The 26184-nt window shown below is 44.5% G+C and overlaps 1 protein-coding gene across 1 annotated transcript in view; it reads left to right on the forward strand.

Moving 5' to 3' along the window:
• Positions 1-26184, forward strand: part of AATF (apoptosis antagonizing transcription factor) — a 242475-nt gene that overhangs the window by 210321 nt on the left and 5970 nt on the right. The window contains exons 6-12 of the mRNA XM_057399508.1: positions 635-749; positions 1057-1261; positions 2031-2195; positions 2969-3052; positions 13023-13090; positions 14557-14637; positions 17940-18011. Of these exons, the coding sequence (XP_057255491.1) occupies positions 635-749; positions 1057-1261; positions 2031-2195; positions 2969-3052; positions 13023-13090; positions 14557-14637; positions 17940-18011 (790 nt within the window). The remainder of the gene's footprint in view (positions 1-634; positions 750-1056; positions 1262-2030; positions 2196-2968; positions 3053-13022; positions 13091-14556; positions 14638-17939; positions 18012-26184) is intronic.

The raw sequence follows: 26184 nt of genomic DNA on the forward strand, positions 1-26184 counted from the left end.
TTCTTACACTTCCTGTGTGGTGAGCACAGTGGCACAGAAACCAGTGGTAGTCACAGCCCTGCAGGAGTTTGGTTTTTCTTCTTGCCTTCCTCCTGCTCCCTATAACATACACATTATATACAAGAAAGGAAGGTCAGAGGTCAGGTTTAGATGAGATGTACACATACACGTTTTCCCTTGTGTTGCTTTATACTATTCAGAAGCTGGCATCTGCTTCAGAGCTTCACAGAGGAGAGAAATGGGTGAGTCAGCAAGAAAGGTTGTTGTCATATGTGTGTGTTATCAGACACTTCTGCACATAGTACTTGCTTCTTTAGTATGTTAATCCTTCAGGCTCTACAGTTTGGAATGTTTGTGGATGAAACGCTAGCTCAGTATATTCCCAGTGTGCAGCCAGGTGGATGCTTAAGAGGCAATCCTGCCTCCTTGCCTCCCTTTTTTTTCCCAGCGTGGTGGTGGTTGACATTAACAGCTATAAATCAGTTTGAAGATAAAAACACATCTTTAAGAGAAAAACAGTTAATGGGACAGGCAGTAACTGTGGCAGAAATTCACATTCACGATGAGAAGCCAAGCGCAGCAAACCTAAGTGTTCACCGGTGGGAAATGGTCACTTGTGTCTCTTCTTCTGCAGGTTGTAAAGCCCTGGAGGCGTTGATGAAAGTATTAGTGGAGCTTCAGGATGAGCTGCTTTATCAATACCCAGGCACGAGGCATCTGGTAGACGGAAAACAATCCAAAACTGAGAGGTAACCACAAAACAAGACAGGACCTTTTGGAATCTTTTTGTTCTTCAATAAACAGGGCAATGCAGAACCTTCCTGACCATCCCATCCTCCCTCTCTGCTGTTCTCTCAGCTCTCAGTTGCTGCTCTACTCTGAACAAACATCTGGTTTGTAATCTTGCTGATAACAGAAAGAGCTAAAACTTGGGTCTTTTACCATAAATTTCACCATGGTGTGGAAGGAGCATGGGTGGTAGTGAAGGGGCTGTTAAGAATTCACATGTTTCCTTAGACAGGTGTAGGGTGGTTAATCTGTGTGGTTTTGTTCCAGTGATGATGAAATCCCTAGCAGTAGTGATGAAGAGCAAGTGGATAAGGCTCAGGAGAAGAGGAGGAGCCTCCCCAAGCGAAAGCTGAAGCTGGAGGAGTACCCAGAGTTCATAGCCAAGCGCTATGCTGACTTCAGGACCTATCGGAACAGCGTCCTGCAGAAGTGGCATGAGAAGACAAAGCTGGCATCTGGCAAAGTGGGAAAGGCAAGTGTTTGTTAATGTGTGCTCACATGCTTACTGTTCAGCAGAGATTTGGGGAACAAGCTGATGTGGAAATTCTGTATCATGGATGTTCCAAATTAAGCTGAGAGTTACAGCAGTAAGAATTAAATACACAAGTATGCTGTCTTCCCCAGCCTTACAGGAGTCTGAAAGAAACTCAACCCTCAGATGTCAAAGGCATAAGCTCTTCTCCTTTGTTTTGAGCAGATGGGTAGAAAACATTTTCAGGGGCAAATGGTTTCCCAGGTTTTGGGAAAAATTCTTGGATAATGTTGGTGTTCTCCCAGTAGCCAGTCTCATCATAGCCAGTTTTCAGCAGCAAGTAAGCCCTGTGAAAATGCCACTAGTGCTTAGCAGCAAGCTGTTTGTGTTTTATAACAGAACTAGGGACTTTTGTGGCTCTCCTTCTCCATGAAGTGTACACTTTAATGCAGTGGGTAATCATTTCACCCGGAGATCCAGGGTCTGCTAACATCTGTGAGTCAGTATTAATCATTGAGAAGTTAATCTGAACCAGAACAGCAAAGGCATTTTGTTAAGCCAGGCGTCAGGTTGCCTCAGGTTGGGAAGGGAGAGAGAGAGAGAGAGAGAGAACAAATAAAATATCCTAGCAGAAATCCCTGCAATGAAACCCAGGCCCCCTCCTCTTGGAATGCTGTCTGCTTATCCACTGACATGGAAAGATAGAGGAACACTGCTGCCTTGAGGAAAAGCTTTCTGCATTATCTGACACTAGTTAATGTTATTGCAGGGTTTCGGTGCCTTTGAGCGTTCAATCTTGACTCAGATTGATCATATTATGATGGACAAAGAGAGATTACTACGGCGGACACAGACCAAGCGATCCGTGTATACAGTGCTGGGGAAGCAGGAACGGGAAACTCATCCCATCCCTGAGTCTTTGCCTGAAAATTCGGTAAGGGCTTTTTCTTTCTATAACTCACCCTATAGCAGCAGAGAAACGCTGCAAAACAATTAGCTCAAGCCTTTAGCAGGTAATATTCTTGTTTGTGTGAGGTTTATGGAGGAGATACCCAAGTGTTGATTCCTTTAATGTAATGGCTAAGAAGAAGATGTCGACATTTCCATTCCATTTTTATGGTGTTTGTGTTATCTCCTGTGCCAGTTCTGGACAGGGGAAAATGAGGTTTTGTCTGTGATTGTGCTCTTTCTGTGCTCTTTGAAGTGATGATGCTGTCACTAAATCTGCTTTTTCAGGTAGTGGCTACAGAGCTGGTTTTACTCTGGAGTTTAGAATCTTTAACCCAGAAAGTCAATTCTGAAGTCACACTGCATATAACCTGCAGAATATATTAGTAGTAAGCTTGTTATTAATTTAGTATTTAAGAATGAATAAATACTCGATTCTGAGAGATCATGCAGAATTACTGCACTTGCAAGATGTATTTTTGCCATTACATTAAAAATATCTGTAGTATTTTGCCAGAAAGACTTTGCACAGTCCTATTTATTTCCCAGTAAAGGTCTCATAAATCTGTTTTGGCGCTGGCAGCATTTCTGCTTTGCCTTTAAATGTATTCCTAGTCCTTAACAGCTTGTTATGTTGGGAGGTTTTCTCCATGCCTTCCTGTCTTCAAGTGTGTTTACAAGCTGCTGCACGTGATGTCATCAGAGTTAGGGACAGAATTACACACACATGAGCTTTCAGTATTTCCTTTGTGCTTCTAGGAAGTCCTTCCTGAGTCAGAGTCCAACAGGCACCTGAAGGACATAGATGAGGAGATATTTGATGACGATGACTTTTATCACCAGGTAGGTGATGGTAAATCTGTGTTGAAATTATGGCTCCAGTTGGTTTTTAATACTTACAGAGCTAATGTGGTTGGTTCTGTGCTCTACATTTCTCTTACCAGTGAAACTCAGTTACTCTTTAACACCTGGAATCTCTGTAGGTACCTCAGAGGACCTCACTCACAACTTTTGATATATGGCTGCATGAGCTTAAGGTTGCACTGTGGATGGAAACTTACTGCTGTACTTGAGTGAGTCAGGGCCACAGGATAAGGTCTATCTCTGTTCTTGCTGGTGAATGTTGCTATACCAGAGAAAAATGACTGAAGTCTCTAAAGGTGACTGTTCTCTGTGGGTAGAGTCCCATTATGAAAAACGAGTCTGGTAGATCCTCAAGAGCACCTGAGTTACTCTCAGCTCAACCTAAATCATCTACCTACTGAATGAAGAAGCTGCAAGGACTTTTCTTGGTATTGTGCCAGCTTGGGTTTAGGCCAGTTACTCTTTTTATTTGCAAAATTCCTAGACACAAAGAATGTGCACCCAGTGCATGGAGGCTGCAGCTTAGGGAAACCTCATGTTTGTGCTTCATTTAAGAAATGAGAGTGCCGGCTTTATGCATTACGGAAATGGCCATATATTGAGGAGTCTGATTCACTATAAGGCCTTCCCCACTGCACAAAACCCAATTTTATTCTGATGATCCACAGAGAGCTTTAACTTCAGGACTAAACAAGTACCATTATCACATTAGAAAGGCTGAATTTTCTGATCTGAATAGCATTAGAGTGGCTAGGAAAGTGTTAGAACAGTGGAAGAGAGCTGTTGCCGCGTGCCTGTGCTCTGTTAACTGATTTAACCAGAAGCATTTGGATAGTTCTAAAATTTGAGGTTTCGTGTACAGAGCCAGGACTAAAGGTGAATAAAGGATTTATTAAATTGCCAATTCTTACCTGTGTTTTACAGAAGGGAAATACAGGGAACTCTAATGCTGCTGGTTTTTTTTCCCTTCCAACAAAGTTTTTCAACACGCTTCCAACCCTACTGTCCAAGACAAATATTTGCAGTAGATCTCACCTAGTGCAGAATTAGGACCATGTGAATACTTAATGTTTGTGAGGGATGTACTCAAGGCAGCCTGCCTCAGAGCCAGGACTCTGTACTGAGCAAGCTCTTCTCCAGGCTGTGTATTTACTGTAGGAGCATCTCTGCAGGCACTGCTGTCAATTGAGGAACATCTCTTGGGCAGGTGAAGGTGCTGGGTTCATCTATGAAGGCTCTGAGTGCTCCTCTTGTGGTCATCAGTGGTTGAAGAGGCCAAATCTGTAAGGCAGGGAGATAATACTGAGGTGGAATTTGGGGTCCAGGTGGACCCAGAAGCCCAGCTTTGGGGGCCACCATAAGAACACTGAGTAAATGAAGTTTGTTTAACAAAACTGTGGTCAAGGAGAAATAGCTGCGATTGACAGCCTGTGGACCTGTGCAGGGGAGGTGCTTGTTGGCCATGAAATGTTACATTTGTAAAAGAAAAGCAGCAATAGATGAATGGCCCATCTTCCCTTCTAATAACTTCAACTTCGATGCATCATGATTTCAGAAATATGAGTAGTCCCAGCTTAGCTTTTCCCCTCACTGGTTAATTGGGGTGCTGGGGTTAATCTAAATTAAAACTTAAACTAATAGAGGTCATTGAGGGAAGAGAATCACCTGAGTAAAACAAATGGGGCTGCCAGGCACAACTGTATCTTGGCCATTTCCCAAGAGGGAAGTGGCAGCAAATTGGAGTTGTTTCAGCATTCGGCAGAGGTGAAGGATGGGTGACACTGGTTTAATGTACGGCACCTCCGGAAGCGTTCCAGATTGCATTCCTTGCTGTACCAACTGCTGCCTCCTGCGCACAGCGACTGGGAGCAGGACCAGCCAACAACATCTGGCAGCACAGCAAGGAATGGGTGCAACCTTCAACACCCCATGGACTCTAAATATGGTGCTTAGGCTGGTGGAGGCTTTAATCACTTACCACTCTTTGGCAGCGGGCTACGACAGCTTATCCGAGCCTCGTACATCACGCACAGACATCTGCTGAGCCGTGAGGCAGCCACACATTCATTTTCCTTTCTTGCTTGTTGGGGTTTTTTTATACCCCACCCTCCCTTCTCTTCCACTGTTTTTCTCTCCTCCCATCCCCAATATGCTTCTTGGGAGAGATGATCTGGAAAGATTACTGCTTCATTGTGTGCAAGTAATTGTGGGGATGCCAGCCCCTTGCCAGACAGCGTGCGGCACCTGTGCCGCTGACCTGGTTAATGTCTTCAGTTGAGTGGGATTTGGCAGAGATGGGAGCTGAAGCCGGTTCAATGATAAGGCTAAAGAAAACTGCTGTATGGTTCCTGTCACCTCCCAGTTAAATTGGTTTTATGAAGGGCTTTCCTTTATTTGTCACGGTGCTAAACTGAAGCTGAACATTGCACCCAGAGAGGGTAGAGTGCGTTACAATCGAGTGCTGACAATGCAGTGAGTGTGTTTTCTCTCAGATGGGTCATAACTGGGCAGCACTTTGTGTGTGTGGACATACAAATATAAAACGTTGAAAGGGACCTGGTTCTTTAGGAGTAATCAGCAATGTGTCTGGTTGTTGGAGCTGAGGTTGCCCAGGATCTCTGACCTCTGGGCATTATGCTTATCGCAGAGAGTACGTGTACACTTCAGTGGGGACTTTTTTCCTTGTATTTGCGTTTAGATCCAGAGGTTTTTTTAGTATGACTTTCATTTTTCTAATTAACATTTGTTAATGATCAGTTTATTTTGAATACTGCTTAGGGTTTAGCAAACATCCAGATAAAGGAGGACATTGGAAACCAACTCCTGTGTATTTCAGTGGGAAATCAAGTAAAAATGAAGGAGAGCTGATGAATGTGCACAAGTTACCAATAATGGAATAAGCAGCTTCACCATTTTGTTACAGATTATCCTAAAGAAACTCTTCAATGAATCTGTTTTTCCTGTGGAAAACCAATTTTCCTGTCCAGGTCTTGGTATTCAGTGGAGTTCACTGTGTGGGGCTGGTGGAATTTTATGGCAGTTCACAGTTTAACTCTGTTGTGTCTGTTCATCCCATTTTGCCTTTTCTCATCTTCTTCACTTGTTTTATAAGCAGTTATAATTTTTATTGTGGTGGCCCATGGTAAATAGTAATGTGAAGCTGAGCTGAGTAATGTAGGGGAAATACTGTCACCTGGGTTGCACTGGCTGGGAATAGTGAAACTGTGTCAGCGGATCCTCATTCCTGCCAGCAGTGAGAGGCTCCACTCTGTTTCCTTTCCTTTTAAACTCTCCTTCATACATGGCTTTAAGGGAAGAAAAAGGCTTTTCTTATTTTTACAAGTCATGTTTACGTAGAATTCATTACAGCTGATATTGCAGCATTAAGACTTAAAATTCCAGCCTGCTACCAGAGAGCTGCTGGTCTGACATGCTACAGTGGATATTTTATTATTAGGTTGAAATACTCCTCTAGTAAAGGAGAGAGTGGAAATTGGTTTATTCCCAACAGGAATTAGGTTAGTGTTCATATGCTAAGCGTTCCACTGGTAGCAGCTCTTCCCAGAACAAATGTTCATCATTGATGGCAGCAGGTACGCCTAAGAATTAGGAATATACATAATCCCTTTCTTCCTTTGCTCGCCTGCTCCCTCCTCTCCCTAATTTTGGGTACGTTGTATGTCACTGCATTCTGTAACAACCCACAATCACCAGTGTTGTCTGTGATCACCATGACTTCAGCAGCTGAGTTGGAAGCAAGCTGGGGAATGTTCAAGGAAACGCTGAAGGCTTCAGAGGAGGCCAGCAGTTTGCCAGGCAGGGTTGCCAGTAGCTCCCAGAGGGTTGTCATATGTTGCAATGTGCTGGGGTTTGTTCCCAAGGTGAGCATCAGTAGCAAGAAGAGTTTTTTTTCCCTTGCATATCTATACCCTCATTACTTAGGGAAGGAATTAATCCTGGAGAAAATGTTGTTTAACTGTGGGACTTGCAGCTTTGCTGTTGTGAAGTGGCAGTGTTTGTGCCTGCCCACTCTTGCACAGTCTGTGACTGGCATGATTTTCACAAGTGAGCAGGAAATCTCACTAACTTCCTTTTTCTTAGCTCAGCATCCCAACTACCTGCTGTAACTGGAGTAACCACAAGCTTGCAACCCTGAATCTCTTGTTAAGATGCTTCTAGCTCAGTTTGTTTCTGTTCCGAGTTGTATTTGTGTCTAAACCACAGTGTGGCGTTTTAGAAAACCACCTGAGGGGATAAACTTTAACTCATGTCCCAAGCAAGAGTTGGCCTAAAGCAGTTTCTGGGGCACAAACTGTGGTTTTCTGTCTCAGGTATTTGATAATGCCCTAAACAAGTAATTACTAATGCAGTGAACTATTAAAAGTCGATAATGGTGAGGAATAGAGAGAAGAGTGGCTTTGTGACAAGCTGGTTTACCTTAATTAAACTGGTGAGTGATTAATATGGACAGTTGATCTCGTGGCTTTAATGAGATGCATTTAGAGTTTTGTGTGAAGAAGAGATGTCTCGAACCATCCCACAGGTTAATGGCAATACAATACTCTTATCACAGGCATGTATCTTTCAAATGGCTGGGTAGATGGTTAATAACACGTTTTAAAGCTTGATTTGAAACTTCTCTTAATGGGCTATGAGAAAATATGCAAGTCAATGCCTATTCTGTACAAAACTCAACTTTGAGAAAAGGCTTTCTAAAAGGAGGCTGTCCAGTGGTTTCATCTCATATTTTTGGTTTTTACATTATAAATAATGGCAGAAAGTGGTTCAAGGAGATTTAAAGATAATACTTGAGCTGCAGTCTGAATTTTCTCTGGTGTTGCTAGAAATCCAAATCGTGTTATGGTCCTGTGGGGTGGGAGCTTGGAGGAGGAGAAGAAACAGCTTTGTTTCTACATCTGGGCAGGACATGGTGTAAAATGTGGGTTGGGTGAGTCCTGGGCTATAGCACCTTGTCGTAATTGATGCTGGTTTAACTAATTGTATGGCATATAAATAGGAAAAAGAGGAAAAAATGGATCCCTCCAAAGGCTAAAGGAGAAACAAACAAACAAAAGTACTGAAATCATACTGCTAAAACACAGCTTTGTCAACTTTTGTTTTCAGGAAAGAGGAAAAGCATTTGGGGTTTGTAGTCTTCCTTCCTGGACTCAACCAGTTGTACTTACCTTCTCCCTTGCTGTTTCCTACAGTGATCTTGTTAAAAAAGACCTGCTTTTTAACCCGTTTTAAAAGATGATTTAACAACAGCACATTTCTTCAGTGTGCGACATGTCATGTTGTGGTTCTGTGAAGCAGGGTGAAGGTAATTTGTCTGAGCTTTTGAAGGATCTTAAGGTCCTTTCCAACCCTAACTATTCTATGATTCCATGTTAAAAGATAGTGGAATGCCATTAGTAGACCTTTGCACCATAGTAATTGTTTACTGTCTCTAGGAACAAACACACATTCAGCTGGAGAAGCCCACAGAAGCGATTGACCAATACTTTACAGTTCCTCACTAATAAAGAGAGTGTTTTTTAGCCAAGGGGTGACAGAGTGTTCTGTTAAAGGCAAGCAGCTGAAGTCTGCCTTTCTCCCACTTTTCTCATTGTTTCACAATCCACAAGTATAGAATCTTCGTGTGATCCTGCTGCTTTAGCAAGTGACCAAGATGGCAGAAGCCATACGAGGTTCTGCTTGTCTGTTGTTTTACACAGTTGCTTTAACATGAGCATTGTCAGACCCTTGTTTGATATGCTTATCAGCACAGAGAGCCTGATGGGCCTTGTTTTGACTCCTCTGTTGTGCTGCTCACCTCTTCTCATACCTGAGCTGGTGAGTTCAAAGGCAGCAGTGCCACTTGCAAGGCAGAGCAGGTACCTTTGATGCACTGTAGCAGGAATGACCTGTACCTTTCCTGGCTTTTCTGAAGGTCTGAATAACATCAAAGTGTTCCTTTTGTTCTGATTGTATTCCTAAGCTTTGTAAACTCGACTGTTTCCTATGATACACTATAGATGAACTTTTGTGAGGTTTTAATCTGAATTGATCTGTAAGGTCTAAGAAGAGGGAGTCTTTTGTCACCAGGCTTATTTCAGCTATATTTAGCTCTTTGTCTCAACTGGAAATTCTTAGGGGTCTGCAAATCAGAAAGGTCAGCAACTGTACTATTAGAAACACTGATAGATAGTGCATGAAAATGAGACCTAACCTCTAAGATGAAAATTGACCTCTAAAATGAGAAATGAATCTCTATTACCCTTGAACAACACCCTGATGGCATTTCTAAATCCCTTTAATTTTGTACAATGTACTTTGTGTGCATCTCTTTAACCAGTGCAGACAGGGAGTCCTTTTAAGGTGAATTCTTTAGAAATGCACCCATCATGGGCTCTAGTGTCAATTTAACAGTGCCTTTGGTGTCAGCAGAGGTGGGTGAGCACTAACCACTGCTGGAGCTCTCACCTTTGGACATGTTTTGTGGGAGCACTGCCTTGCTCTCTGCTAGTGCAGCAGATTTAAAGCTCTCTCCCCATCTGCTCCCAGCCCTCCTCATACATGGCTTGTGGTCCTTGGCAAGCCACACAATCTCCGTGTGCTTTCCTCTGCTCACGTGGTTGGTAGTCCCTGGTTTTGGAGTCTGGTTGGGTTGGGTTTAACAGCAAAGCTTTGTTGAGTTCAGAAATGCGCGTGCAGGAGCACTCTTGTCATCGGCGCTTCGTTCCAAAGACAAATCAACTCACATTAACAACTTTCTTCTGCTTACCATTGTCCACTCCGCACATGGTTTGTCTTCCTGCTTCCAGCTTTTGGTAGGAGCAGCTTGGAGTTGAGCTGCAGGCTGCTGGATGTGCTTGCACTTCATTGCAGTAGGCGGTTGTGTTTGCTTACATGGGAGACTGAGCTTAAGGCTTTTGAAGTTCAGGGAAGATGTGAAGAGGTGAAGGGGAGAAAGCAAGAAGGATACGTTTCAAATCGAAGCCTTTTGATGCTGGAATTGCCTAACTCAAACTCTTGTCTTCACACATCAGGGCTTAATGCTGATAGTGATTTACTTACACTTCCTAGTTAATAATTAGACATTGGGAGACACCATATATCACTCCTAATGGAATATATGGGGTCTGATGAGAGTTTTCCGTTTTGACTAATAAATTTTAACCAGAATCGCCAAGCCTAATGAAATATTACCACTTCGGAAGGGTTTTAAGTCTTGTGCTGTGAAAACAGTGTTGCTTTATTCAGTAAATGAATTTATCATTCCCTCTGTATCCTGAGCCCGAGCTGGCTCTGGAGCATGGGCTGAATGCAAGACTCCGCTAGAAAGTGGAAAAACTAATCAAATCCTTAAAGACCAAAGGCAGCAAGGCAGGTCTAGACTGACTTTTTCAGTGGTAGCCTCTGGCTACATCCACTTTTATGTTAGTAACCATTGTTATCATGATTTATAACTTTAGCTTTAAGACATATGCTATTTAGATGTAGTAAGATGCTTTGCAGCTTTTATTTCTGCTTCCTAATTTCCCTCTGGTTCCTGCTTTATTTCATTTACCCCCATCCTCTTTGCCTCTCTCTCCTCTCCCCAGCAGCATCCCCAGTCCTGCAGTTGATGCTGTGCTGAAGGGACACTTCGCTGTCAGCACCAAGGTCAACCAAACTGCCTCAGCTAATGGCTGATGGACTGGTGGTCTGGTTAGGGCAGAGAGGACCACTGTGTGCAGGGCTTAGTCTCCTACTGCTGCACAAAGCTTTTCCCTTCTAATTCTGTGAATGGAGAAGAGGATATGCCCTCCAGCAAATAGGGATCCCTGCTAAGCAGGGCATAGGTCAGCTCTATGTCCTTCCCGATCCATCATGGGGAACACTGCCATGGCAAAAGGAGAATGATTCTGTTCAACAGGATGCTGCCCCCTTCCCAGGTACAGCACGAGGAACCTGCCCTAAAAATGCATCTTGTTCTAAGCAGTGTGACCAAAGCTGTAAGATCATGGCAGCACTCCTTAGTCTACCCAGCTCTGGGTTTGGTGGGTCCAAGTCCTGCTGAAAATGCCTTGCTGCTTCATTCTGTCAGAGCGTAGGATGTCTGTGCACTGTCTTCTCATTCCTTAGTCTCTGCTGTTACTGCTCAGTGGGTTTTGCAGTGCATTGTGCCAAGGAAGCAAGATAACAGGGGGCAGTAAACACACTGTATTGCTGGTACAGGAAGAAACCACTAAACTCCTGCTGCACCATTTCTTGCTGCTGTTAAAACCCTCCCTCCCACCTTGCTTTTGACAGAATATTGACTAGGAACCAAGATCCCATTTCTGCTTAGCCTTAAGGGCAGCTGTTTACAGAGTGGTGGTGTTACACAGGTTTACTGTGTCGTATGTCTGTGTAACACTGGATTTGGATCTTGTATTTAGCTGCCAGGAGTGACTGTGATGAAGTGGGAGAGATAAACTGATAGATTGTGTGCCAGAAAGATGTTGGGAATCAGTCAGATAAACAGGGCAGAGAAGTAGCTTGCTGTTTTCTAGTGATAATAAACCAGTGGCCTCTCTTCCTGGGGTGTTTAAATGTAATTGCTGCAGTCAGAATCTCAAAAAATAAGCAACTAGAAACAGTCATATCAGGTTTTTAGTTATGATTGAATCCCTCTTTTTCTGGTAATATGATATGTGCCATGAAGAAGAGGAAAGATGTGGACAGGTATAATAAATTCAGTCTCCTAAAATGATACCCATCTACCTTTATGGCAATTTTCTTCTGGGGGGTGCAGACCTTTTCTCTTCCTTACTTCAGTAGTACTTAAGTGATCAGAAACCACAGGAGTCAGTGAGTTTCTCATGCAGCAATGAGCCTGGGACAGCTTTTGGCCTCAGCTGTGCTCAGTGGAGCAGCATAGGTGGAGGAAAAACACTTTTCCTCTGTTCTTCTCTAGCATTAATGTGGAATTGCCTGGACTGTGGTTTGCAGGAGGCTCTGTTTTGGGTTCTGAGCTGTGGCAGTAACTTCCATCGTCAGTGAAATGTCAGCCTCGATAAAGCAGTCTGTGCCTCTTGGTTTTGGAAGGTTTATTTCTGTTCTCTGTGTTAATATGTTGGCTGATACCCAAGGCACAGCACGTACAATTTACAGTGAGTGGTGATAAACATACAGCACCGGTCAAGTATCCAAAAAGACTGTTCACAATATTCTTTGGCTGCAGGAAGCAAAAAATACAAACCCCAACCCTCAGGACATGAAAAGAAATAGAAGAGTCTGCTTGAGTGTTCCTGCTCCAGCTATAAAAGTTATTTTGCTGTGCTGTTCCTTGGAGCGAGCATTACTGCCCAGAAATGCTTGACTTCTGTCTGGTGAAGTGTTTCACTTCCCCCCTGCCCTCCCTACTCAAAGTGTGGGGCAGAGGTCTTGCTGCAGATCTGCCTGCCTTGTATCTCTTGCCCATGAGAGTTGTATACACAACAGATTGTGAACTTTTAGGTCTGTTTAATTCTTCCAAAGCCCAAGGAACAGCACCAGCCTTGAAAACACAAGCTGAGGCTCAGCTGCTCACATCCCTCCAAGCTTATCTCCCGTTTGCCCTCTGTGGGATTGTGCACTTTGCTCTGGGCTCCTGGGACTAGCAGTTACCCAACGACTCGACCATCTGACAGCCCCAGGGGAAGCTTTGCAGTGACCCCAGGGACTCGACTCTATACTACTCCTATATCCATCTGAAATTATATGCAGAAGCTCTTTGTAGTGGCCTTTGGTGTTATGCTTTAGTCATACATGCTGTGGGGACCTTTTTGGATGAGGGTGATGATCTGCAGTAACTTAAACTTTTAGCATCACCATCAGCTTTTTCATGCAGAGGAAACGTTTCAAGAAATGAAGCGTCCAGGTGTTTTGAGAAACCTGTGAGCCTCTTGGCATTAACATGTCTTTTCTGTGCTTTTCAATGGGATTGTTGTCTTTCTTCTAGCTCCTTCGAGAATTCATAGAACGTAAAACCACTTCACTGGACCCCAATGACCAGGTGGCGATGGGCAGGTAAGTAGCAAGTTGTCTGTAACATCAGTAGCTTCACCCCAGCACTGCATTCCAGTCCAGAACTACTTGTGAGTTTCTAGTCCTATTCATTGTAGAGGGTCACATTTGGAATGGCTGTAGAAAGCATCATCTGGGCGTAAGAAACTGCATAACAAATAATTAAACCAGTATGACATCAGTCAGGAAAGTCATCCTCTGTAACAGATTCCTGAGTTACGGATCACAGTGACTCCAAGTTTGCCAGACTTTGAGCTGTGCCCTGGTTTCTCTGTGATCCCCTGAAGATAATTCCAGTTGTAAAAGGCTTGTTCCAGACATTGGGTATTTCTGTCTCTCAGTGGTTCATGCAGTACAAATGGGATCCATAGAGGAGTGTCTTAACCCACCCTAGTGAGGGGGAACTAGACAAAGTGACTGCCTGCTGCTGATATTGGGCCTGTTCTCGTTACAAGCTCTCACTTGTCATTGTTTTAGAGGAGCAAACCTGCTGTCACGAGCTCAGTTAAAGCAATTCCTATGTATGCTCTCTCCCTGCTGTAAGAAAAGATACTATCCAGTTAAAACAATATCAGGGAATGTTTCCTGGATGCAGAAGTAAATACAATTCCGTGCAGGGAAACTGTTATTTCTTTTAAATTCTATAGTTAGAAAAGAATCTTCCAAATACCTCTTAATGAACAGGGTGCATTTAAAATAGCTGTGGGCTTTAATTTAGAGTAGTAGAAAAGCAGAGGAAGGCTGGAGTAGGGCTCTCCACTACAAAAGTGCTATGGGGTATATGTATAGGGAGGGGAAGAAAATGCATTAGGAAATTTTGTGATGGTGAAATAACTTTTATCCTTGTGAAATATTACCCAAATTTTAGTGCAATGTGTCAAATTTATTTTGTGTATGTCTGGAATATTATGGAAAGCTCTTCACTATAATTTAACATGATATAGACAAAATTACATTTAAGTGGTGATTACATTGTACATTTATCTGACTTTACAATAAAATAGATTACAGTAATTAAGATTATATTAAGATTGCAGTAATTGGATTTTGCTAGATTTTTTCCCCTGATGTCGAGTTTTCATTGTATAAATCAGGTAAAATGATGCTCGTTCCTGTGAAGAAATATTTATAACTGGTAGAAGTTTGTCCCTGCTGAAAACTTCTTTGGTTTAATGAAGTTCTGTCTGAGGAGTTGGGCTTTCCCTTCTCAATATAGGCAGGGATCAGACAGCACTTTCTCAGAGTGTTATTGCCTTTTTTTGGCACGTTGTTTAAATGCCCTGTCTGTGGAGTGAAGCAGCTTCACAGGCATTTGGAGTTTCACACTTGTTTTCCTGAGGTTCTGATCTCTTTCACTTGTGTAAATGCAATAGGCAGCTGGGCTGGGAAGGGCCTCAGACCCCACGGTACCTAATGCTCATTTTCCTCGTGGCTCTTTAGTTGTGTAAGTGTCCTTTTGCATTCTGCAGGCAGTGGCTGGCCATCCAGAAGTTACGAAGCAAAATAAAGAAGAAAGTGGACAGGAAAGCCAGTAAAGGGAGGAGAATCAGGTGGGTGCCAGCTTTTGCAAGCAAACAGTTCTGATTTTGCCACATAAAGTCTGACTGCACTGGGTTGGCTCTGGGGTGCACTGGGAGGCTTCTTCATGCCTTTTAGGGGCAAGATGTCATGCTCTGGGATATCCACTGGGACATCTTAATGCTCTTTGAGCCTAGAATAAGGGCTTGGTTGGATGCAGCTTGTGAGCATTGCCCAGATTAGTCTTGGCAAGAGCGTTCACTGGTCTCAGAAAACACTGGATAGAGGTGTTGAAATGTCCCCAAGCGATTTGGGGCCATAATTCCCAATGAAAGCCAATAAACACCTCTTGTGCAATATATATTTAGCTGATTGAAATGTGGGTAGCAGCTCTAGGGGAAGATGTATCGAAACACCTCGGTGAGGTAGATGCCTCTTTTCCACTGACTGTCGGCTGGAATTTGGTGACTAATTTCTCTTTAATGTCTTAAGTCACATCACAGCTTTCTTTAGCTTCAGCTTATTTCACATCCTGACTCCTGGATCACTCATTTGGGTTGAACTCTCCCCTTATGTTTCCAGTGGAAGACTCTTCCATGTGGTAGGGTGGGAAGGGAAGCAGCCTGGAAAGGATAGGTTGGGCTTTTTTCCCGTCTTTGCAGAGCAGATACATGAGTCTCCCTGAGTTGAGCATGACTGCATGATTTGTGGTGGAAGAGGTGTCAGTGGCAGGGAGGCAGCAGCAAAGCTGCACCGCTTCCTGCAAAACCCGCAACATTAACCATCCTTTTGTGAGTAAACTATAAATCCTGAGTTTAGATGGCATCTGATAGAAAGTCAGTGGAGTCAGTCTGGGTCAGGCCTGGCATAGCAATTTTTAAGATAGATGTCATAAGATAATTTATTGAAAGAGGGAAGAGCTACTTTGTTGGCCTGAAAAGCCTATAATTATTGACTATCAATATTCTTTTCTGTCAGCATCACACATAATTGGATATATTCATGATTCAGTCAAAACTACTGACAACATCACACAACTGAGTCAGACTCATAAACCTACAGGAATAATGGGGAAGTCTCTCATTGTGTGCAATCTGTGTGCTTCAGCATTCCTGAGAGATGGCTCTCTGGCCAAGTCAATTGCCTCTTAGATCTTAGGGGCCTTTTTTTTTTCCTTCTTTAAATAAAAGTTGCACTGACCCTGCAGGGAAAATATCAATAACAGAAAAAAGTGCCATTGTCTGTGTTTTGGATTAACATGCAGTTAACTCCAGCATCTCTTCAGTATAGTCCACTGGAGCCCAAAGCTGGTTCTTCCACTGAGAGACTCCGTGTCACCCTAAGTAGATCACTTATCCTCTATTCTTCCTTTCCCTTCAACTAAAACTGAAGCAGCAGTGTCTAGATTTGGTTTCATGAAGGGCTTGGAGATCCTGGAGAGCAAAGTATTAATACTAAGTTTCCTCTGTCTCCATAATTCTTCCTTTTTGTTTCTTCCTTCATAATTCTGTTTGGCAAATAAAGCAGTCCTTTAGCAAACCTTCAATATTAGAGCATGTTTGGATGAGATGTGCTAATTTATTAGGGTCTGAAGATCTTCAAATGCTTTGAAAAGCAGCTGATCTTCCACTTGCCATGAGTACCTGTCCCTTCCATGGACAGGTAAACTGGGGTACTAAGAGGGGAAGTGAGCTCATCTAAAAACTCCAGTTGAGCTTAGGAAACCTAGTGCCTGGAACTCTGCTGTCCCTCGCTAGGACTCGCCTTTTCTTGCAGTAGACATGAAGGAGTGATGTGTGCACCCTGTTTTTCATGTCAGTGATTCCTGGTCCTGTGCTGCTGCCACGTGGGATGTCTTCCTTTGAATGAAATAGTTTAGATCTGCTCGACTGGGGTGTGTAAAGTGCTCATTTAAAGAAATGTGCCATTAATGAGTTCTGGGCAGACAAACTCATGTCAGAGAATTCATCTGAGCTGCCAGGTCCCTCTGCCACTCTGCTGTCCCTGTATAAGCGTTGATCTCTATGAACCCATCACTTGATAATGTCTCATAAGCAAACTATTTGATAGTCCAGCCTGTTGACCTGGGGTTTGTTTCAGAACTGGCCCTCCACAGGCATGTCTGTCCCCTGACTCCACCATCACAGTCAGACCAGGGCAGTTCCCTCCATTAACAGTGACAAAGACTTGATTGTGCAGAGAAGCCCTTGTGTAAGGGTGAGTGTGTGCTGTGCCTGAAGAGCCATTCTGAAATAGTCTTGTGAGCTAAAAATCCCCTTGAGGGAATGTTCCTGCATAAGCAAACAGAAGGGAGTGCAAAGGTGGCAGAGTGGAAAGGTGATTCTGGGCAAATGCTTGTGAATCCTTTTGCCTGCTATTTGTCAAGCTCTAAAAATAGCAGGAGCTTGGATAAAACATTTCAGACCTGGGTGGGCAGCATTGTAGAGTACACCAAAAGACACTGGTTTGGAATCCCCTGCCTGTACACACCAGTGCTTAAAGCCACCTTTTCATTCTGAATTTTTTCAGTCCTCTGTTAAATTTTATGCCAAGCCCTTGAATGTAAGTCATGAAAACACTGCAGGTTCCTTTCCTAGCCCAGAGTTGGGAGCAGGAAGGGGAGCCAGTACCTGAAGGCACGATACAGCTTGCAAAAATGGTTTGGTGGATCAGGAGTGGAGGCAGATGCAGCACTGTCTCACATCTCTTCTTTGCGCAGGTCTTTCTCCTTTGCTTCTTTTTACGTGCTTCATTTAGAAGTTATTCAGCGTAAGGCTTCCCAGCTGCAGGTATGGCTCACAGGGTAGGCTTTTGATATCCGTTAAGGCCTTAGATACCACAGAGCAAGGAAGAAAGTGATAGCAGATGGATGCTCAAGAAGATCTGATGCTCTGTTGCTTCTGCTGCCCGCAGTGGGCTCTTTGGGCACAAACTCCAGAAGGTGATTAAGATGCCAGCTGAAGGGAAGGCTGAAAACGAGTTCTTGTTTCTTTGTCTCTTGAGTTTTCAGGGTTGTCTGTTTGGGAGCCTGATTAGGTACTTGCACACAATTAATGGATGCTGTCTGTCCTCTTTCTGGCTGTGATAAAAAACGATTTGTTTGCCATTCAGTTCATTGTATTATCTGATTGTTCTTGTGTCCGTGTTATAAGACAGGAAGAGGAGGAAAAGGAGAGGGAATTGCCAGTTACAACTACTGACTCGTTAGATACCAGCCACCAAGAAAGCCAGTGCTTTGCATCTCAGGGGCTGGTATGTTTCTATTCAAGCAGCAACACTTCCTTTTCATTAATAGTTACTAATGTGCTGTCTGCTTATTTCCTGCACTATTCAGGTATCATGTCCATAGCAAGCTGGTGAGCTTCATGGCACCTATTGACCACTGTACAATGAATGATGATGCCAGGTGAGTAATAGATTAATTACGTTTCTCAAATGGCTTCATGACAGCATGATATTGACCTGTTCTTCAGTCTGTCGCCCCCTCCATTTCTTCTTATCAGTTAACCATTTGTCACTGGCATCATAGCCTGGGTGTCTTGGTCACATCTGCCCAGGCATTCTGGCTGAGCTTTCACTCTGTAATTACCGTGACACCAAACAAGAACTTTCCATAAATCTCAGTAGCTACGTTTTGATTCCTGGTTTAAAACTCCTCTGATTTTGAAATCTCATTTTGGGGAATTATTTTGGAAACAGACAACTAGGTTATATGATCTCTTCAGGTATAACCAAAACTTACAGATAACTTGTCTTCTAACAGAAATGGCAACTGGTTTAGATGTGTTTAGTATGCGTTTCCTTAGAGCAGTTAATGACTGGAATAGCTCAGTCAAGAAACACTCAAGACCTAAATGTTGCTTATGTTTGTGTCTGTGTAAAGAGCAAGGAATTTTATTGGAAGACTGTACTGTTTTAATGTGCTCATTAGTGAAGCAAATATCAATGAAGTTTTGTGCATGGTTACTAGGTAGCTTTTCTGCATCTACACCCATTTTTCTTTGGTATTACATTTTTAGACTAAAGCTGGAAATGCCAAGCGTTTTGTGGGAAGGAGGTGGGATAATTTTTCCAGTGAATGGATGTAGAAAGCTTGAGAAACATCTTTCCCCTGGGTTGCAGAACATGTTTGTGCTTTGTGAGAGAGAGAGATGTCATCTGTCTGTTTGTGAAATGACAATCACATACCTGCTGGTTTTAGGCTGTTGCCTTTTGGGGTATTGCACAGGCTTCTGGATGAGAGCTCTCCAGTAAGCTGGCACTAAGATGTTTTATGGTCATAATATGACCTGTGCTGTTTCATCATGAATCTTTCTCATAGTTCTTTATTCTTATTTTTTTCAAGTGAGAAAACTGCTCTGATTCCTGAATAGTGTCTAAATCCTCTTGCCATGAAAATAAATGTGGTGCATGTATGGGGTGAAAGCTGTGCCTCCAGCCATTTAAAGTGGTCAGTTTTTCCACTCTCTTACCTGGAATATAGGAAGAGAGGGACGGAAGTGGCTTGAGCACTGTGAGATTAGACACACTGTGTACACTATATATCGCGCTGTCCTGCAGATTAAGCAGGTAGCTCTGACCCCAGAATGAAGGCACACTTAGCTTGTAATGGGGTGAACACAGGGGGGGGAGGAAGGTGAAAAACCCCCAGTGAGACTGATCCTAATAATGCAGTAGTTACACCATGTTTGCTGTCCCCAGAGGTGACATTGCCTGCTCCTTCACAGTCCACTGCGTTCACTTGTGATCCAAAAGTTGCATAGAAAATGCATTCTGTAAGCCAGAATCCTCCAGCAAACGTGAAGTGCATCGAAGCAGCTGGGATGGTGGAGTTGTTGTGCACAACAGCCTCCTTGGGCCTCAGCTACACTTCATCTGCCTGCCATCTTCATAACCCTTATCTTAACTCCTCTCAGGAGGCACCTTGAGTCCACCGCGAACCGCACGAAGCCTGCCTGACCCTCAGAAGCTATTACAGCTAATAGGATGCCATCTACGTTCTGCTGTGTCGACACAGTTATCATTGTGGTAGGGACAGAGTGGTTGACATTTGGTTTACTGAAAATGTCTCCTGGGGGTTCTCTCCACGTCGAGCGGGTTATTACAGCGCTTGCATGCTTTACAGAGTCTTTGGTGGCAGCAGCTGCTGCTGCTTATTGTCTGACTGCAGGAACTTAGTTCTTACATTAAGTTTATTAGCCACTTTGGAGGCCCGCCATACTTCCTCTTAATGGCATTTCAGTCACTCATCTCCTGATGCTGGTTTATCCAGCTACAGCGAGACTGTCAGTTGATGTGTTCTCACACCAGCGAGTGTGCCTGAGGGTCACATCCTGTGGGCAGCTGTGTCCCCTTCTGCCAAGATCAGGTTTTCAAGCAAACCCTGGACCCGGAAGGGGTAATGCTGGAATCAAGCGGGCAGGTTCTGTTTCTAGTTCTGCCAGTGGCTTTGTGGATGACCTTGAGCAGGTCACTCCGTGTTTCTGGGGCTCTGATTCCTCTTCTGTGCCGCAGAGCTCTGCTGTTGAGAAGTGCCTGTCAAAATCAGTCATTTAGTATTAGGAGTATTTAAGTTTTTAACCTATGTAGGAAAGCTTTAGTTTTAGATACACAAATAGAAGCCTAAGCTTCCCTCGCTGTGTGCCCAAATGCCTGCTGCTTACCTGTAACACAAAGAGCATGCCTTACCTTTGCTATTGCAGACTTTGCAGTCTTCCTTACACAGTTTCTCTGCAGCTTCCTCCCTACATGATGTGCTTTAGCATGTTTAGTACTAATGTTGAGCCTAAATTTCCCTCTGCTGTAATTTGGGTCTGTTAGGAACAGATTCTTGCCTCCTCTTTGCAGCAGCACTTCCACATTTGGGCATTCTTGCTCTGCACAGGGAAAACCTAGGTGTTACTTAACTTTAGTTTCTTTCCTTTCCTCCCTGCTTTACACTGTTTGTGTTTGCATCCAGACATAAAACATACTCAAAGTCCTGGAGTGGCCAGTGTCTGAAATGAGCCCTCTGTAGGTGTTTGGTTCAGCTCTCCCAAAATGAAGACACGTGCAGCTATCAGTCATTTTTTAAATCACAGCCACTCTGTAGGGGTCACTTCACATCTCTGTTTAAAATGCCTCTGCACTTGCCATGGGCCATAATACCTTTGTAGCAGCGCACAATGTATAGACAAGGCAAGAAGAATTCAACATCTGCTTTAAAGTGCAAGTGAATTAAAAAGAAAGGACAAGGCCTGTACACATGAGAGGGAAGCATTAATGAGAACAGGTTCCTTTGTGAGAGAAAAAGGTAATTTTATTGTTGCAAGTGTGAATTACTAGATTGAAAATGCAGGTATACACTTCACAGGATGTGATCATGCTCTGAGCCTTTCTTTTTCTGGTCAGGCATTGTAAAAGCACGACCCCAAAACACATACACATCTGAACAACGGGGTTCTCTGTTGTGGTATGAGGAGTTTTAGTGTGTCGGTGAGCTACATGTAGAAAAGGGCTGTAGAAACGGAGCTGGCAGAACATTTCCTTTGAATGAAGGTAGATTCCTGGGAAGTGCCAGTAAATGCCAATGCAGATGTGGGTGGGCAGAAGCTATGTGGACAGAGTGGTGTCATTCTGGTTCTTCGTTGGTTGTGCGAAGTCCTCACACCTCCTGATGAATGCACAAGCCCTTTGTCACTGGGGCAGAAGCAGAAGGGAGTTGTCTGAGACTGTTGTCTTGCTTTGCTTGCTGCATGTGGGATACCCAGGATGTGGCACATCAAGTTTGTCATTTCACACTGCTGCTGGCTGGAGAAACAAAGAAGAGATATGTGTGAGGAGAAGCAGCCTGAGCACTGCATGGAGAAGAGGATGAGCAGTCACTCCAGAATTGTTTTACAGCCTAAATTTGAGAAGGGAAATGTCCACATATAATAACTGCCTTTGTCAACATCACTGCCACATTCTTTCTTATTCTTGCTGCTGGTTGGAATAATAGCATTTGTGCAGGCAATTAATCTTCCACTTGCCAGTTTTTCATGCACCCTACACATGGGCATGGCTGTTTAACCTTGTGCTCACATATATTATGTTGTAATGTGTGGGACACTGGTGGCCTCGAGCCCTCCTCTGTTTTAACCCCTCTTTGGTAGTATTTTAAAACCTGCACTGGGAAGTGATTTTTATGGTTATCTCAGGGTATGTGTTTATAGACTTAAATACAGTTATTGTGCTCTTGGGCCCAGGTTTTTGTAATTGGGCCAAGGTCATCACCATGTAAATGGACCTACCTTAAGACAAGGAAGCTGGAGGCAAAGGCTTGAGTGTGCACTGTGGTGATTGTCCAGAGGAGAGGGCTGGTGTCTTGGGCAGGAATTACCCAGGATTAGAACAGAGTTCATCTCTCTTTGGTGGTGATTTCACCTGAGTTTGAGGGTGGCTTCCCTTGAAATCCTTTTTGTCCCATCTTCATGACCTATGGTACTTCACTGATCCCATTGCTCCAGGGTCTGGTGTAATCTTTAACACAGTCATCCTTCAGTATCACCGTGTGCAGCAGAGTTGGGAAAATTCCAGCCTTTTCTGGTTTACCCTTTGGGAAATGCAGCACAGATCAATCACAGCCCGTATCTCCAAAGGTTTTTGGGTCCAGAAATCCATGAATCAAGAGCCTCAGTGACTTGCCAAAGGTGACACGGCGGGTCTGGGCTAGAGCTGTAGTTAAACGGGATCTTGTGAGCCTTCAGCTGGCCCAGCTTGGAGCAGCCTCGTGTTTTCAGGGGCTCAGGTATCTGTGCATTCACAGCTCCTGTGCTGGGTAGGTGTATTTCTCTGTGTTCAAGCTGAAGGCCCACATAGAGTATCTTTTCAGCACACACACAGCTGCTGTATCTGCAGGAGTGCACCCTGTGAGCAGCCTGGTTGTGGCAAGGTCAGGTAAAGTCTCTCTTCCTGGGATGAGCTGTGTGTGGGTTCTGGTTTTGTTCTGCCTCTCTGTCAGCTTTGATACATAGATCCTCAGATCTCTGCAGTGTACCTGTGTGTGAAACAGAGACTAAACACAGACACTTTAAAAAGTGTAATACTAAATTACTGCTAAGTCAGGTGAGCATCGTGATTTCACTTCTGGAGGACAGTAACTTGCAGGTGAGACACCCTTTAAGGACGCAGATGTTTGGTCCAAACACCTTTATCTCCCAGGAGGACTCAGGTTATTCTGACAGGTAAAACAAGATTGTGCAAATATGCAACAGTGATCTAATCAGCTGGAACAACAGCAATATTTTAACTGGCGCTACCTTTTAACAGCATCATTAAGGGCTCTCATTACTCTTTTATTAGAGGCTCACTCTATTTCTTATCAGATTACAGAATGAACATAACTCATGGCACTGATTTGATCTCTTGTTAAAGAGGATTACAGCTTTGCATTAACTTGGATTGACACGGTTTATAATTTGCTGTTGATACACATGCTGGCGGTGTCACATGTTTGACCCCCTCCCCACAGCACCGCCGAGGAAAAGGACACCCATACATCATCATTAAAGATGGCACCAGTGCAGGAATGGGAGGGAAAAGGAGGCTTTTCTGCAGTAAAGTCAGGCAGGACAAAAGAGACATGTTCTCAAGTGCAAGCTGGAGTTCAGGACAGGATTTATAACTGAGTGAAGAGGGGGGAGAATATATCAAGCTTTTAGTGAGGTTGCTTTTTGCCTCAGCAAATGGGTCTTCATTATGGAGGAGGACTTTGCATCTCTTATGAGCCAAATTAGGGGGAAGAAGTTGGCTGTGGTGGGACTGCGTCAGACCCTGCATTTCTACCACAATGTGAAGCCCTTCCAGGAGCTGGGGAAGTCTCCCCTGCTCTTCCCAGACCTCTCCACACTGGGTTGTCACCAGTTCATGACCTGGTCCCTGCCCTCAGGCAGCGTTGGTCATACACCACAAGCTGATGGTGTAGCTTGGCCAGATAGCCTCTGTGCCTGTGGTGGCACTTCCCTTAATGTCCCTGGTTTGTGGGAACCCCAGGCAACTGGGACTTCAAGACAGGGCTGTGTGCCAGTGTTGTGGCTCCCTTCTTCCAGCTCCCATGTACTGCCCATGCCTTGTCTCTCCACACCTCTTGTAGTAGGCTTTGTGTTTCAGGAATCACTGCCTGAAATCCCACAGCCAAGGGCAAGGACTTAAGCCCCTGAATCCACAAAGGTCATCCCATTGGCCTCAAGTCATGCTTGATAGAAGAGCATCCAGCCCACTCTTGTTCTTGCAGGAGCAGACCAGTGCCTGCTGGGAAGCTGAGTTAAGACACAGATTATCCAGCTGCCAGCAAGGTTTGGATTAGAGCATTTCCCTTGGATTCAGGCAGGATGTTGTGTATTTTCCCCATCAGCATTCTCACTCTTGGACTTAGTGCAGTTGCTTTGTCACAGTGTCTCTTTCTGCAAGCAGAGGGGGGTACGTACTAGGAAATCCTGGTATTAAAAGATTAGTTTACTTATATGACATAAGAGTTTAATATGGAAAAAAAAAGGAAAGGTTCGTGAGATACCAGCCTTGAACTTAGCTCACTTTGTACTTTGGGTATTAAAACACCATGAGACTAGATTAATGGAGGAATTTGGGCTCTGGGATTGTCAATCCAATGCATTCACCACGACAGAAGTCCCTGAAAGGAAGCCAAGCTCTTATTTCTGGAACAAGTAAACCAGCAGCTTCTGGGACTGTGTTGGTGAAGAAGAGTTATTCTGAGTTTCTGTAGACCCAGCCTGGATGATGGGTTACCCTGCTTTGTGTTGGCTTTGTTTTGGGAAAGAAAGGGAGTAGTGCTGACGTGGAGGGCCATTTCTGAGTGTGCAGTGCTCTGAGGTTTGAGGGGAAGCTGTTATTCTTGGCATGAGGTGTGGGTATGAGGGTGAGCTTCCTGCCTGGGCGCTGTAGCCTCTGGAAGAGCCCCCTGGAATGGCAGGGACCCCCTTGAGGGATGTATGAGCTCTCTTGGGGAGGTGATGTGTAGCCTGCTGCACAGCCTGAGTTCACTCAGGGACAGTGCATGGGGGGACGGAGCCTTAGACCTGAGCTCTGCTGGGAACCAAGAAAAAACCTACTGTTGTCCTGTGAAACTCAACCTGCTTGGCTTGACTGTAGGTCCTGAGGCACCATGGCCTTGGTATCATTCTGCCCTTTGTGTATCATTGTTTGGTGGATTTTACCCTCCTAACCTTTGGCTTTGCCTTAGAAGTCAGCTCATGTAGATGCAGTTAAGGATCCCATATTGCTTTTAACCACGGTTGTTAGAAAGGCTGGCATTTGAATGAGGAGCTGTTGTATGTTTTGAGGCTGCAGTAGTGAAGTGGGATACGTGACCCTGGCTGGTGCCAGTGGGCTGAAATCATCGTGTCCCAGCATTTGATGTTTGACATCCCATGTAAGACGACAGGCGCTTCTGTTATGGAAATTTCCTTTTTAAAGGGGAAAAAAATAACCTGTTAAGAGCTGCAAGATGATTTGTCATCCTCCCTTTGTGAGACAATTTGTCTTCTCCTGCATCAAATCTGTTATAAAACAGGCAAGCTGTGAAAGAGGGAAATCATCCTAGGAATATGGGATGTTAAGGTACACAAAGAATGGTCCCCTCCGTGCGCCTACGTGCACGTCTGCAGGGCACTTCACGTGCAGCATTACAGTGGCTGCTCTGCTCGAATACCTGTCTAAAAACAAAGAGTGGGAAGGCAACATTTTATGGATTTCATGGGGAAATGAATGCTGCTGGAAGGCATGCCAGGGGAGCAGCCTTCTGCACGTCCCTGTGTTTTGCTGCTTCTGCAGCCACTTGTCCCCACCTTTTACGCTTTGTGCTGTAAAAGCTCAGATGAAAATGTGAATGCTGAATGCTGTTAGGATCAAAATCAGGATGAGAGAAGTCCCAAGCTCAGGGCTGGTCAGTAAGCAGATGGCTGTGTGCTGGTGTAAGGGCAAAGCGTGTGGAATTAGTGACAGAGGTGGCAGGTCTGAACCTAGGGTCTGGTTAAGTTTGGGGTGCGGTACCTTGAGCAGCATCTCCATCCTCTCCTCCCTGCCCCGTCCCCAGATGCAGCCTCACAAAGTGTGCAGAGTCCCTTTGTTTAGGCAGGAACCAGCTTTCTGAAGTACTTGTAAATCTCGTGCCTGCTCTCAGGAGACAAACCAGAGGTCACATGTCACCTGTCATAATTTAAAGCCGTGGGGCTAAAAGCATTTGCACAGACTTGGAGGACCCGATCCCGACCTGCGTGAGCGAGGGGGAATTGCGGCAGACCTGTCTGGATCTCCTTCAAGCGCCGGGCACGGTGATGGGAGCCGTCTGGCTGGGTAATTTATAGCTGGAGTTGCACGCTCCGGGTTTGGGCCGTGCTGGGAAGCGAGTGAGAGGAGAGAGTGCCATCTCGTGGGCCTGCATCCCGGGCAGCACCGTGTCACCGCGCTGCCGCCGGACACGGATGTGGATGCCGTGGCCCGGCACAGCGCACAGCGCTCGGCTCTGCCAGTCAGGCCCCCTCGCTCTCAAAGACAAGGGTGTTTTCATTCTCCTTCAGTGATTACTGCTGCTTGTTTTGCTC

Source organism: Pezoporus wallicus, unplaced genomic scaffold (genome assembly GCF_028554395.1).
Source record: "Pezoporus wallicus isolate ANWC-B61680 ecotype Strahan unplaced genomic scaffold, APGP_CSIRO_Pwel_v1 contig_8143, whole genome shotgun sequence".
Taxonomy (NCBI): Eukaryota; Metazoa; Chordata; class Aves; order Psittaciformes; family Psittacidae; genus Pezoporus; species Pezoporus wallicus.